Here is a 16110-nt window from a genome sequence, read left to right as displayed (position 1 = left end):
CCTCCCATAACTTGACTCTTGTACAGGTCAAAAAGTTATTACTTCATGCATTTAACTTACTGTGACCTCGCTGGCCCTTCTCCTTTGCATGAATCAACCAATACACACTACATTCTTGCACAGTAAGATTGCAAAGCTGTCAGTCATACTCTGCCTGCTTAGTTAGAAAAGGACTTAGTGTCCCGCTGCAGTGTCACGGAAGACTGCATGGTGAATATGTTTAGTTAAGTATAAACACAGCTGTATATGTATAGTTTTCAGCTCAGTCATACACAGCCTTTGCTATATATTACTGTGAAGAAGTGCTCTCGTAGCAATGTCTTATTGCATGGATAAGTTAACACTCTCTCCTGTATTCTGCAGTCATCGTGTTCCTCCCAGGAGAAGCTACACCAGTTACCATACCAACCAACACCTGATGAACTACATTTTCTGTCCAAACATTTCTGCACGGAGAGCATTGCCAGCGATGACAGATGCCGCAACACCCCGCTGCGCCCTCGCTCCAGAAGTCTCAGGTGTGTGATGTTTGCTGCTGCTGCTGCCGCCGGAGTGAAAAAAAAATAATCAGAATTAAATTCGCTCTTGTACAAAACATGAAATGTGATCATAAAATAATCAACCAGTGAATGCAAATTATTTGCCTAATCTATATGACTGACTGCAAAAGTTTTTTTATTTTTTTCCATTGCAGAAAAGCGGTCATTGTAAGCTGCTATTGTTGAAGGTTGTTTGTGAATACATTTCCTGAGTAAGAGAATAGCTGAATAAATACACTCTGTTTATTTTCAACTGTGATAAGGAGATTAATGCTTTAATGGTTTATGTACAGTTGAGTTGTAGGCCCGCAAGTAGCCCGTGTGAAACAACTTGTGCTCATAGTAAGAAAGTATTGATAGTAAAAAAGTAAACCACCTACAGAGCGGTAGATTGAGATCCCACCATAATGGCTTACCCCAGTGTTGGCTAACCTGTGACACTCCAGATGTTTGTGAAACTACAAGTTCCAGCATGCTTTGCCAATATATAGCAGCTTATTGCTGAAAGGGTATGCTGGGACTTCACAACACCTGGAGTGTCACAGGTTAGCCAACACTGGCCTACCCCTACTCACTCAAACGTATAGACGTATAGAGAGAAATAAGCCCAACTGAAATACTCTTTACTATTCTTTTCATTCTGATGCTCTGATTGGCTACAGGTTGTTCTAGTACTGCCCACTTCTTGCAAATATACAAATGAAAAAAAACAAAATAATACTCGAGGTGCTCTGATCCTGATTAAGGGTACCTGAAATGTGTAACATCTGCAGGGCCAAATTAGAAACTCCTCTTAAAGTTCTGCCGAAGAATCAAACAAGCAACAAACTGTATTAAGACTGTGGCTACTCATCCAGTGTTTTACATATTTTGTAGTTTCAATGTACTGCTGTGAAATGTAGACTTCTATTTTCTCTTTTAAGTCTGAAGATCAATAATGAGCTTTAGTAATAAAGCCAGCCATCCGTGTGTTTAAGTGACTGGAAAAAGCCAGACTGAAGGGATATTTATAAGACATTAGTAGAAGATGAGCCTTCGTATAAGCAATTATGGTATTTATTGGAAAAATGCGACAAAATTAAGATGGTTTAGAGATTAAGAGCTCTGATTGTGAAAGTACATAAATAAGATTCTGGTTTTATGCCTCTAGTTCAAATCAATGCCGACTACTTGTGTCATTATATCTCCCTGAGTCCAAGGAAATTCTAAATGAGTAGAAATGTAATGGAAGGTACTACAGATTTACCTGACATGCTGGACAGTGAGTGGAGTGCATACGGTTACGTTATGATTCTGTTGTGTTTCTCATAGAGTTGGATTTTACTACAGGATTTTTAAGACCAAAACTCTGCATAGTTTTGAAGCGCTGGACAAGATACAAATCCCTCTGCTATGTTACATAGACCTTGGTGTTAGTTTTTGCTTTCACTTAACTATTATCATCCAACATTAGATACAGTGTTGCTGTCATTATATAACTTGTAGCTGCAAGTTCAAGTGATTTCGCTTTCAATAAATAGCTCAATGCATATTATTTGTATATTTATACTTCAACTGATAGAAACCTCTATACAAAAGATAACATTTATGTTTGTTTAGAATGTAATAATGCCTTTGTCTAACGGTGGTGTTAGAGGTGGTGAAACATTGTTTCAATTTAGTCGAACAAGAGTCACTAAAGATTACTTTTAAATCATATTTTCTCTAAACCTGAATTTGACATTAAATGGGCCAATATGGCTTACAGTCATCGCCAGAAGTTTTGAGAATGACACAAGTATTGGTTTTCACAAAGTTTGCTGCTTCAATGTTTTTAGACCTTTTTGTCAGATGTTGCTATGGTATACTGAAGTAAAATGACAAGCATTTCATAAGTGTCAAAGGCTGTTATTGACATTTATATTAAGGTTATGCAGAGAGTCAATATTTGCAGTGTTGACCCTTCTTTTTGAAGACCTCTGCAATGCCCCCTGGCATGCTGTCAATCAACTTCTGGGCCACATACTGACTGATGGCCACCCATTCTTGCCTAATCTATGCTTGGAGTTTGTCAGAATTTGTGAGTTTTTGTTTGACCCACCCACCCACCTCTTGAGCATTGACCATAAATTCTCAATGGGATTAAGGTCTTGGGAGTTTCCTGGCCATGGACCCAAAATTTTGATGTTTTGAGCCACTTAATTATTACTGTTGCCTTATGGCAAGTTGCTTTATCATGCTGGAAAAGGCATTGTTCTTCACCAAACTGTTCTTGGACGGTTGGGAGAAGTTGCTCTTGGAGGATGTTTTGGTACCATTGTTTATTCATGGCTGTGTTCTTAGGCAAAATTGTGAGTGAGCTCACTCCCTTGGCTGAGAATCAACCCCACACATGAATGGTCTCAGGATGCTTTACTGTTGGCATGACACAGGACTGATGGTAGCGCTCTCCTTTCCTTCTCCGGACAAGCGTTTTTCCAGATGCCCCAAACAAACTGAAAGGGGATTCATCAGAGAAAATGACTTTACCCCAGTCCTCAGCAGGGGTGGGGTACGGAATAACGGTGCTGTTTGCACCGACAAGACTTACCATGACATCTTGAGTCTGAACGGCTGCTTCCCGACGAGGATCCATCACGACTCTTCTGTGTAGCAACTTGAAGCAATCCCGAAGAAAGAAGACGCCGACGGGACATGATGACGTCACTGACATTGACGACGCTGTTAGCGCTGCTTTTAAGGGGGTAATGTAGTTATGCGGCCATGTACAATGTACAACCCTTTGTAAAGTACTTTGTACATGGCCGCATAGTGATCCCCACTCTTGTCCTCATCAACACTCACCCATGATAAGAAAAGAATCACTGACCTGATGTCAGCTGGTCCTTGTGGCAGGGCTGAAATGCAGTATAAATTTTGTTTTTGGAGTAAAGTTTATTGTCATGGCAAAGAGGGACTTTAATTGCAATTCATCTGATCACTCTTCATGACAATCTGGAGAATATGCAAATTGCCATCATAAAAACGGAAGCAGCAGACTTTGTGAAAAATAATTTTTGTGTAATTTGCAAAACTTTTGGCCATGACTGTATAACTCCACAGGTGCTGTCCTGAGCATGTTCTTTAGATCGGGTAAGGAATTACAGCCATATATGCATTGTGTGTAGAATGCCTCAAAAGTAACACTAAAATTGTATATACAGCATTACAGTCTGAGTTACCAATATAAAGGCTGGATCAGTGGTAGAACAGATAGGATAAGGGTTTTATCAGAAAATATGGAAAGTCCTTTTTTATTTTAATTATTTTATTTCTACGTTTGTTTTTCAATTGTTCTGTCTCTCCTTCAGTTTCATGTAACATACATGTGCTTCCAATAATTTGCTGTAAAGTGTCCTATTCATAGAAGTAATTGCGTTGAGCTTTGAACTGCTTTTAATACCAAGTAAATTAAGAGACAATTTTCGCGTTTGCAGCCCTGGACGTACACCCGCATGCTGTGACCATGAAATAATTATGATGAACCATGTGTACAAGGAAAGATTCCCGAAGGTAATTGTATGCACTCATCTCTAACGTATTTTTTTTTTAGTATCTGTGGCATTCCTGTGCTGCAATTTCTCTCTGTTCTATATTTTGGTAAGATGGTTTAATGAAGCCTATATATTCCAGAGCAATAATGATAGAAATAAACGGAGGAGGCTTTTACAGACACTGCAGAAAATCGTAGAATACAGTTCAAATGAATTGTGGAATTTTTTTAGAAAAGTACAAACACATTAATATTATAACTTTAGACATAAATGAAGGTAGACAGAGTACTATTTTAGAAGACAGACCTACACGTTTAAATTAATAAAGGGGATGGTCCTAAGGTGGAAGTAGTTTGGATGTGAAATTTGTGCTCTTTAAACTGGAGTTTTCCCCAAACTGTAAATGTAGGTGCAGGTGTTTATTAGCTGTGTTTCCAAAGACCCAAAATGGACATGGTCCTTTAAATATAGGTGGACAACTAGTTTCACTTGCACAAGTAAATAAGCATTATGTGTGTGGAACCTTTTGTGGTTCTGTGAAATTAGCCTTATTGAGCTATATATTTCCTGTGAAATAACTAGGACATATGTGAGGCCAGGAGCATTAATCAGTAACCCATCAGTAATCAATGGTGTGTGCTATGAAAGGCCTATTATAGAATGTCATTGTTGGTGCTGTAAAAATATACAGTAATATAAGAAATATTGGTTTATTTTACCCTGGTGTTATGGAGCACACTATATGGTTTGCAGGCCACCTTTTGGATTTACAAGTCATTTTAATGGCCACCTTGAGTCTGGGTATTAATGAGACAGGCATGTATTGTGATTGTATAAAAATAAACGTAGCTCTAATGAAGCTAGAAAAAAAAATATTTTGCAGTGTAGATACATAATGATCTTTAGGAAAAGAATAAATAGAGAATGTTTAAGGAATGCAAAGTTAAGAGGAGATTCTGATGTTATGTAGTCCAAAGGGCGGGCACAGTAAGAGAGGCCTTGTTGACGATGTGGAAGATATATAAGACATGGATAAACAAACATTGCAGTTTGTATAATGCCGTTTTGTAGATATCCCAAGATGAGAAATTATATCGATAAAGCTCCGGTACATCTTGGGTTTCCAGGGGCGCAGTCCACTTTGTTCCCCACCCAAGGACCGTAATGTGCAATGCTTATTTTTATATAATTCTGGCTCCAGACGTACCCAAGTTAACAGATTGCGTATAGGTTCCTATAACTGCTTTACTGTATTTAATACCTAAATGAAGGCATGGCGTGGCTTTTATGGGCTGATTAACCTTTATTTTGAAACTATGGAAGCCATCAATATAGATTGGTCTAATGGCATTAGGGAGAGATGGCTTATACAATGATTGAAAGGGACAAAGTATATAATATTGAGGCTAGCTCTCACGTTTAACATGTGTTAGCTATGTTTATGTCTTACTCTATAGTCCCCAATTGGCCTCTGTATTAAAGAATATGGGATTTTGAAAAGGTTGGATTCCTCCCTACCAGTGCAGGCTTTGACGTCTCTGAAGTGCCCATTCCTACAGCAGAGCCACCAACTAAAATAATGTTGCACAAGGAACGACTGGTACTGTCTGTCAGCCAAATAGTGAAAATTATAGAGGTGCTACAATCAATCTATATATCAGATTGGTTAGGGTTTCCCACTGGGCACTAGCTGTACAGATGATTGGACTCTCTTCTGAACTGAGCAGAGATGCCTTGAGATGGAATCAGTTGGAATCCTGTCATTGTGGTGGTCTATTATGACATAAAAGTGGACATTCCATATCGGTATTCTATTCTTGTGACAAACAAAAAGCCTCTGGGAGTCTTACTAACTGGTATCTGGAAACTTCCTTATGGTTAGTTGACATTTCTTTATATGATTATATATGTTAGGATGTTGTATTACTGCATTATTACTCATTTGGGGTATCATCTGTTATTTAGACATTTGCCATGCCATTGTTGCAGATGTTTAGTGCACAGCGTAAGAGGTGTTGAAAGATTAGATATTACTTTTACTTATGTTTCCCTGCAGGCCACGGCTCAGATGGAAGAGCGGCTTCAGGAGATCATCACCAACTATTCCCCTGACAGCGTGCTTCCGTTGCCGGATGGCGTGCTCAGCTTCACCCACCACCAAATCGTGGAGCTGGCTCGAGATTGCCTGGACAAATCCCACCAAGGTCTCATAACCTCACGATATTTTCTGGAGCTGCAGCAAAAATTAGAGAAGTTATTACAAGAGGTAAATAGCAGGTACTCACAGGTTCATGCTCCCACGATATAATAGACAACAGCGATCATTTGTGTCATAGGATGTTTACCAGCTAAATTGTTCCTACATTTATGCCATACCTTGAAATCTAAACTGAGACGTTTGAGCATTGTTTTCATTAAAAAAAAATTCTAGACCAAAAAAGGCACAATATGTAGGACAAAGGCATATTTGAATTGTAAATACCAGTGTTCTATCTGAGTTATTAGTGGGATCTTATGTTGGAGCTGTAGGACGCACAACTTCTATGTGCTTACATGTTGGTGACATGTATTTTGAGGTAGGTAAATGATAAATCTTGCATCCTGTGGTCTTTCTGTTTATCCCCTATTAGCTCCTGATATTGAGGGTAAGGGTATTAGAACTGCCACACGTTGGTACCAATACTGACCTGTCCAATTTGCCGGTTAGTGTTTGGCTTTCTATAATAAAAAAAAAAAGAGCCAAAGAACACTAATCTTAATCATTCATGTTTCTACCCGGCTGTTGTACAAGGCAGCGATGATCCTCTAATATGGATATATTAGGGACCCACTTGTGTAAAAATACATGCTTTTACTAGCTTTTTTTTTTTTTTTAAAGCTAATACACACCTGAAACCGGGTATGAGAATGGAACCCACTAGTTCCAACTACACCATACTCACTAGCGTTTGCACTGCTGCACTGTTTGTTGAATGCTGCATGCTTGCTCCATTTACTTGTATTAGCCACAAGTGATCGCATTGGGGGTTAATAGAGTGTTCTCCATGGAATCTCTTCCCCCACCCGCAAGGGTGAGTGCTCGTTACCACCTCATGCCAGATGCAATCACGTTTAGCAAGCGGTGTCACTGACATTTAACATAACATCAGCTCAGCTTCATGTGGATAAAATGTATCCCGTTTGATTTACTTGACGCTTGTTTGTTGTGCTATCAAATGTCTGGTCTGGTATAGTAGTTAGTGATATTTTGGTTCACAGTAATCACAACCAACAACTTCCAGGTCACATTGCTGAATCACTTTACTAATGTAACTATTGGGTTCATTACAAGGTGTTTGAGTTCTGCTCTGAAAGGGATTGGGTGGAACTGAATAATAATTTTAATATTGTTCTCTAAATACTGCTTATACACTTGGCATTGCACAGCAATGGGTGTGAAGCTACCAAGTGAGACTGATGAGCTAGATCAGCCGTGTGTTCAGCTCATGTATTAGTATATCCAGTAGCCACACTCCAATGGTAAGGCTTTATTTCATTGGTATATATATATATATCTCCATATGTTCCCACATGGCTCATACAATATATCATGCAGAGAAGACCTGCAGGAAAGACCCCAATTGTGTGGTATTAAGCCAGAGGGACTGTGTATATTTGTTCTTGAAGGAATGTTTTTAATTGGGATATTATTCTAATTAACTGCAGTAGAGTTTCTTAACCCGTCCCCAAGTACAGGCCAAGTTTTAAGAATTTCCCACTGTTAGAGAAGTGGGGGTAATTACTCACATGGTCAAATGGAATAATTCACCTGTGTCTGATTAAGGTAGAGCTGGCAGGGATAGTTGATAAACTTTGAAGAGGATATATATGTATCCGGAAACCCATTATCTAGAAGGAAAGAAAAGGAAATAATTTCTGCTCTCGTACACAGACATGAAAAAACAATTTTTCATCCGCCAGCAGCTAGGTTCGGCTCACAAGGACATTTTTCTGCCCAGGAAACCATTGCATTCTAAAGCGAATATTTGCTGAGTCAGCATTAAGTGCATCTGAAACTCTGTGCCCCTGTACGTCAGAGAGATTCCACTGTCACAATGGTGTATGCAGCACTTTCATAGCAAAAGTGCTCTGGTCTAGTGTTTCCTGGTTGCAAGTAACCAAATGCTTGTGTAGCTCTGCCAAGGGGGGCAGTGTGGGGAAAGACTAAGATTATTTCAAATGTGTTTCAGTAGATTGTAGGAATTTTGCACCAAATATTGGAACAGTTCCAAACATTATTTGTGTATATAATGATGCTATCAATAATCTCTAAAGAATATAATATATCAATAATAGCTTTTAAATGCTTGCAGAATGAACAATATTTATATTCGTTATTCATAGTACGACCATTGTGACCTGTCTCAGGAGTTTAAACACCATGACTTAAGCAATTACACATAAGGAACCATAAAGCCAACTAAATTGCTCCTCCACCTTCATTAGTCACTGCAGACACTTGTGTATTTAATTAGACTTAGCTGTCTGACTCCCTTAGGTTAACTTTTGTCTGTTCTCATTTCATGGTTTGAAAGCTAAAGACTTCTGCAAAGTTTTCCACTCGCTGACCTCTGTAGAGAGTTGTTTAGATTAATTCTAACACCTCATACACAATAAAGATAAATGAGTTTCTGCTTCCTGCTATAAAAGAAGTGAATCAATAATTCATATATGTAATTCTACCACTAAGCTGTAATCATCGATTTTAAGTTTAAAAGAAGAAAAGGAGCTGTACACTACAAGTAACCACTTTAAGCCAGTTACAGACTGGTGTTATGTTTGTGTCAACAGATGCAAGTGTACACCACATGTGAAAACTCATATAAAGCGCTAGAAGTTGGCGCATATGTGTGCTGGCCACGTTCACATGTGCTGGCCACGTTCACATGCATTTCTGAGTTCATCTACATGCAAGCGACTCAGGACTTTTCCTATTTATTCATATAATCCCTTCATTTCAGTTGAGTTGCCTGGCACTAAAAGTCCCCATGTCATAGCGGAAACTAGACCCAGGTTGGTCATCGTGTTAGTGGTCTGGGGAAAAAAATAACCAGTGTTCCTCACCTACCAGCCCTACACTGAATAGTGCTGTGGGTAGCTGGGTAATGAGGAATATTGGGACAGATGGAGTGTCAAATTTGCCATCTCATTGATCCCAGTATAATGTTAAGAGCTCCCCAAGACCTCTTCCTGTTCTATAGAAGCAGTATAAATATAAGTAAAACATTGACACACAAGTTTAATTAAATAAATCACTCCCGTTACTCTTGTTCACCATTTTATTATAAAAGAAAGAAAAACATCCATTCTTCTTATCCAGCTGTAATCCAATGGGAATTAATGCAGTTTTTTTAATCCAATTGGAAATCCGAGTAATATGCTTTTATAGTCCAAAAGGGAAATGTCCTTCATTTTTAATCCAAGACACATCCAAAAGGTTATCCAAGCGACCATTTAAAAACCTCAAAGGAGGAAAGAAGCAATTAACCCACAACTCCGTTTAGCCACTCATCCAATCGCAAGCGGTTTTCTACACTAGCTGTGATGCGATTAACCTGTGGTAAGGGGAGCCCCAGGGACTCCATACTTTGATCACATCATTAGACATTAACTGAATATTGATTGATGTGGGGAGGACCAATCAACAGTGCTGTGAACTTCCGTTGATGTCTGTGTCAATAATTTCTGTGCCCCAAAGATTTCTATTGCCCATTCATTTCAATGCAGTTTACAGGCAACCTAGAACGCCATTAAAATTATGGGTTATACAAATCATTGTGAAAAATATATCACCACACTGGTTACACAGCCTGTGTCGAGCTCTAAGGGAGTGCGTTGTGTACATACCCACCAGTATATAAAACTTTCCCGTAGTTCATCACTGCTGCCTCTTGTGTTTTGCTCATTGTTTTTCTTTTTCTAGGCTCAGGAAAGGTCAGAAAGTGGAGAACTGGCATTTATTAAACAGTTAGCCCAGAAAATACTGATTGTTATTGCACGTCCAGCCCGCTTGTTGGAATGCTTGGTAAGACGGACCGTTTTTTGTTTTTTATTATTATTATTATTATTATTATTATTATTATTATTATTATTATTATTATTATTATTATAATTTATCATTCTCTTTTAATATGTTTTGGGTTAGCCAGTAATAATTATGTGTTGCAATAGTGACACATTTTATAGCTAACATGATATCTAAAGAGTAAGTAATCTCATTAGTGGCCATGATGATGAATTGAAGCGTTTAAACTCTCTTTGCAGCATGGCGCCCCAGCCCTGTTAGTAAAAGGTTGTTTTTTTTTTACCCATGTGTTACTTGGTGTGCGCCAGCCCTCACGACTGTCAGCTTCGGTGTGTCTGTATGTTTTATTTTTTGTTCATCTAATTTTTCCACTTTCACGAAAATTTGGTGCTTAAGGGAGTTGTTTTGCCCGTGCTGCTTTTAATATCCGTCAGTGGCGGGTTGGAAGAGAGGAGTGGGCGTGTACTCCTGTATCAGAGTTTATTATGTGTCAATTGTTACAATGTTGCTGTAACAACCTAAAACTAAGTTACAAAAAAAATACTGAAAGTAATTTGCATGCATCTATATATGGAATATTCAATATATATATATATATTGACCACATGTTTTGTACATACCAGGAGTTTGACCCTGAAGAGTTTTACTACCTCTTGGAAGCAGCAGAAGGCCATGCTAAAGAGGGGCAAGGCATTAAAACGGACATACCGCGGTATATTATCAGTCAGCTGGGACTAAACAAGGATCCTCTTGAAGGTGAGCACTGTATAAGTTGTACTTTGGTAGAACTAAATAAAAATAAAGTGACCTAGGGTTATGTTTTAGAATAACATTTACACAATGTGTACAGATGTTGGCCCTGAGAGCGAGACTCCACACTGTAGTTCATCAGTGTTGCCGCTGAAATTGGGCCTGTGTTATGGAAAGCAGGATAGTTTGTGGGTGGAAGATCTGTGATTGGTGGGTGGGAGATCTGTGATTGGTGGGTGGGAGATCTGTGATTGGTGGGTGGGAGATCTGTGATTGGTGGGTGGGAGATCTGTGATTGGTGGGTGGGAGCTCTGTGATTGCTGGGAGGGAGCTCTGTGATTGATTGGTGGGTGGAAGATCTGTGAAGTTTCCTCCCCCGCAGAAAGCATTGGAATAATGCAGCTAAAGTATAAAGATGCTCTGTAAAATCGGGCACCTCTTAATTGGGTAGAATGCCTCCAGCATTTAGATAGAGCTGATGGTGAAGGAGGATTAGGTGCAAATTAAGAATGATCTAACTAAGGGGGAAGGGGCATTTACATAATGGGGTTGTGGAAAAAAAACATCCACTTTAAGCCAAGAGTCTGTGCTTAGTTGATAATACAATATCATAATATGAGGGAGCGATACAAGTGTTTCAGAACATGCTGCAATTCTTAGGGCTCTTTACATGTTGGTTGGGACCATGAACAATGGGTCCTTATGCTATTATGTTGGCTCCCCACGATCCTTTTTAGCAAACAATTGTATATCACAAATGTAAAATTATTAATAATATTTAAATATAATTTTGTTAAACTACCTCATTTCCTTAAATTATTGATTTTTTTTTTAATCATAACTCGAAGTTCAGTAATTAGAAATATTATATTAATTGTTCTTTGGAAGCTAAAGTCCGCTCTTTGGTTTAAAAGGTGAATCCATAATTTATATACAGGCAACCGGAAATTCTCCAGCTGTAGGGGAAGCCACAAGTCCCAGCCCGTGCTAGCAGGGCATGCTGGGACTTGTAGTTTTGCAATAGTTGGGAATCCATGGGTTACCTGCCTGTAATTTTAAAGGCTTAGCTCAGACACATTGGTAACTTTAAAAGTGTCAGAGATTTGTTGAAAGTTCTCTAGATGGGAGACATCGAACTCTAAAAATGATCAATAAATTTCATTTTGTAATGTAATGAAAATAAATGACTGTATTAAATAGCAGCATCTTGTTTCTATAGAGGTTTAGATATTTTTTACGAGCAGCATTAGGATTCAATGTTTGCTGTAGAACAGAATGACTTTAAAATGATACCTTCTTGTTAGCAGCTGCGTGTTATTATCTTCGGTTGCATACTGGAAGGTCTGTGCTTCATCTGTTATCTGCCAAATTGTTACCTTTTTAACGTGCACAAACAGACAAGTTGAAGGGTACCCACGCTGGTAGCACGGGCTCCTGAACCCAGCGGCAGCTGCCTTCGTGATGACCAAATATTCCTAATAGAGCAGTCACGCATGAATTACTGGCTGATAATGGCACATGAATAGACTGTGCTTTGAAAGCTGGACCACAACAGATTCATCACTTGCTTGATATCGGTGCATTTCTCAACTGTTCCCTAGAGGAAGATTTTTTTTTTCTTTTCCCCTGTGGTGTTTAAATTGCCATCTTTACCTTCTCTATTTTTTCTGAAACGCTAGTCTCCAGAAATGGATTAAATCGATGACATAAAATAGGCAGATGTTTAATGGTATTTAGATGAGTTTTAAAAATCTCTTCAGGCATTTCAAAATGGTTCCCGGGATTCTCGCTTTAAGTGCTGACTCTGGGATTCATTCCATTAATACCCACTGTTTGCAGATAGTATGCGTTTCCCAGATAACTGCTATTGAGCAATGTTCCTTTTGAAATTTAACTGAGCTTTTTGACTCGTTCACCGTGACATTTGCTACTTTTTCGGCAGAAGTTTCAGTAATAATTTAAGATATTTACAGCTGATAAAATAAGCCGTAAATGGAGTTTATGATCCGTGCATTCTTTAAATGCCACAATAGAATGTACAGTATGGATGCGTAAGAAGAGAATGAAAATGTTGTTACATGACTCTGGCACTTGTTTCATTGTTCCTTCTTTAGAGCTTTTAGATATTTTATGCTTTCCAGCAATATAAATAATTCTTGCTTTTATTTATAAAGCTTGTTACTAGACTATGGTGCAAGGTTTAGCTTCACGTAAGATGCCCTGGGTCACTACCATTTTCTACAGGGAAGTGTGGTGGCGATGAGAGGTGCCGTAGGGCGGTATCGTACCCAAAATGGTGTAGTAATGCCGGCAGCGCTCTGTGTAGCAAAGAAGATTTCGTTATAAAGTAATGCTGTTTTAATGTGTGTGTCGTGTTCAGCAGGACTTAATTGAAACGCAGTGGAACTGAATGCATATCCAACGCATTAAATGCAAGCTTGTTTTCTGAATGCAAGAATTCCTGTGCATTGAAAACGATCAGTCTGCGCTCACACAATGTTATAAAGATACATTGGTTTAACCAGCTCTTTGTCACTTTGATCCTTTAGGATAGTTTAGTTATTTAAAAGAAGATCCCCACTGCCACCTGTGTCCTGATGTACTGCAGTCATATAGCCCTATTTACTGTAAAAACCAAAACTGTACAGTGGATACTAATAGTACAAACGCCAACGGGTCCAAGAGTATGGAAAGAACTTACGGTAGTGCTCACAGCGCCAGAAACAAAACTTTTTAACCAACCGCTGCTGTCCGGTATAATTCCAGGTGTTTGGAGAGTGGCAAATGTATTTCCAAAATAGGCAATATAGTGGTATGGAAATAATAAATATAATTATAGACCTCACATCAACAATGGGGACATTAATGGAACCATTAAAATGTTCGCTATATTCAAACAACTTACAATATATAAGGCATTGTGCATTTCCTGCTTTTAGATTGTTTCAAACAAATCTAGTGGATTTTAAAAGATCGGGGAGCTGAATGGACAAAGGTATTTGATGCAGTTTGCCACAATAAATTCAGAAACTAAAATTCATGGATTGTGCTACAAGATGGTGACAGAATTAACAGTTTGGCTAAAGGACTGAAGTCAGGAGGACTGTAAAATAGTGGGGGTACCGCAGGAATCATTCCTTGGTCCTGTTTTGATGTATTCCTTAGTGATATTTTCATCTAGTCTTTTTGGAAATAATATAGATATTTCTAACAACATGCTTGAAGGGTTCAATCAAATATGTAGTAATTTAGAGAAAATACAATGAACTAAAGCATAGTTGCTTAAGCCGCAGCCAGCAGGGTGCATGACGCCTGCATGGCCATTTTTAATGGCCCACGGGAAGCAGGAAAAATACAGGGGAACCCGGGACAGAAATATTACAGTAATATTTTCACCCAATAGTCCTTGTCCCGCATTGCCCGGGGTCTCATGGTGGGTGCAGGGGTGTGAGATCGTACAGTCTGGCAGCGAATCAGGATGAATTAGCTGCTCCTTCATTCGCTGCCCCCGTGTGTCCTGGCCACGCCTCCTGTGTGACAAGGCCACGCCCCCTATGTGGCATGGCCACATCCCTCCATCGGCCCATTGACACTGCAATCCCTACGGGGACTTTCACAGTTTTGAGAGGTATGGTGTAACTGCAGAGAGGTTCTGTTGTCTTCTAAATTCTGTATGCAAGATAACCTTTTATTGCAGCCCCTCTAAATGATTGTATATTACCAATGTTTCCCTCAGACCCATAAAGGTTCTAAACCTCTCTACTAAATTATACACAAAAATGTAAAAGAATTGATGTGGAATACACAAATCCAAAAACAGAATAAAGAATGAATGATGATGTAGTGTTAACATATTCAGAGAAACAGGAAAGTCCTATAATCAGTGGGTTGATTGGTTATATAGGAAGAGAGTGGTTGTATTACCCTGTTATATGTCACTGATAAGACCTCACCACACTGAGTACAGTTCTGGAGCCTCTATTTCCAGAAATTGGTAAAATAGAAAACACACCGAGAATGGTCAATGGGCATATTATTCTTCTAATTTGTATTCTTATTATTTTTCTTATCATGTTCTTTATATATTCACGAGAATATGAGTAACCTTCTGTTTTTGTTTTGTTTTCCTCATCTTTCCCCTTTTGAAGAAATGGCTTTGTTGGCTAATTATGACAGTGGAACAGCGGAAACACCAGAAACCGATGAATCTGTCAGTGTAAGTCTCACAGAGTGCATTGTATCTAAACGAGGTTAGGTATGTAAACGTTATCTGATGGATATATTTGTTGGTGCATTATGTAGCACAAATTATATCCTATACTGCAGTAAATGGTTTAATGCATCAGTATTTATTTCTTATAGACCAAAGGTCCTGACCTGTTTTCCTGGTATTACGCTGCATTGTTTTGTCCTGCAAATATTTTTATGAAACATACAGCATAAGGGTTCGTTTTGCTAATATATTGAAAAAGATAACATTTTATTTTGCATCGGTTAGCTAGGAACAAACTGACAAATATCACGGAAAAATATACATATATAGTACCTCCAAAAATAAGGATACACATGTGTACTTTTAATCTAAGACCTGATAGGGGATATAGACTGCTATGTTTTGTTTCTTTTGTCTGGAGAGACACATAGGAGTCATTGACTCCCCTAAATTTTTTTTGTACTCGATCAAATGCAGATTAGTAAATACGATAGCAGTTATCAATGTACACAATTCAGCATGGATCTGATAGTAATGGTGTCATGAGATTACTGATTCAGTGCACATAAATAACATTCAAAGTTTTATTTCATCTCCCTTTATTCCACCCAAATCGAAACTTTTAAGTTTGGTGTAATTGTCCTTTAACTCCACGTTGTCCAAGACCACCTAGTGAATTGCGGGGAATCTTCTACATGCACAGCTGACACAAACCAAACCATTTAAAGTATATGTCCAGCTTTGTGGAATTACACTTTATAATGGAATAGTGAAATATACACCATTTCTAAAATAGATATAATAGAACCAATAGGTATTATTGCCCGACTATTTTTTATTGTTGTCAATAAAATATAACCTGTATGCCTTACTGTAATTCATTGGTCTTTTAAGAGCTCAAACAGATCGCTGAAAATGAGAAGAAAGCCTTGCGAGATTGACTTTGAAACAATAAAACTGATCAGCAATGGAGCTTATGGGTGAGTTGTATATAAAGGCACTTTATCTAAAGTCTTGCGGAATATTTTAGTG

The 16110-nt window shown here is 38.5% G+C and overlaps 1 protein-coding gene across 9 annotated transcripts in view; it reads left to right on the top strand.

Annotated features, from left to right (window-relative positions):
- MAST4 (microtubule associated serine/threonine kinase family member 4) overlaps positions 1-16110 on the top strand; it is a 592623-nt gene that overhangs the window by 523722 nt on the left and 52791 nt on the right. For all 9 annotated transcript variants that reach the window (XM_075182588.1, XM_075182552.1, XM_075182596.1 and 6 more), the window contains 7 exons: positions 364-518; positions 3995-4070; positions 6108-6317; positions 10014-10115; positions 10739-10871; positions 15014-15081; positions 15973-16058. In XM_075182588.1, coding sequence (XP_075038689.1) covers positions 364-518; positions 3995-4070; positions 6108-6317; positions 10014-10115; positions 10739-10871; positions 15014-15081; positions 15973-16058 — 830 coding nt within the window. The remainder of the gene's footprint in view (positions 1-363; positions 519-3994; positions 4071-6107; positions 6318-10013; positions 10116-10738; positions 10872-15013; positions 15082-15972; positions 16059-16110) is intronic.

The sequence above is a fragment of the Mixophyes fleayi genome, chromosome 1 (genome assembly GCF_038048845.1).
Source record: "Mixophyes fleayi isolate aMixFle1 chromosome 1, aMixFle1.hap1, whole genome shotgun sequence".
Classification (NCBI taxonomy): domain Eukaryota; kingdom Metazoa; phylum Chordata; class Amphibia; order Anura; family Limnodynastidae; genus Mixophyes; species Mixophyes fleayi.
The sequence above is the reverse complement of the archived record's forward strand: the minus strand, read 5'-3'. Positions and strand labels throughout refer to the sequence as shown.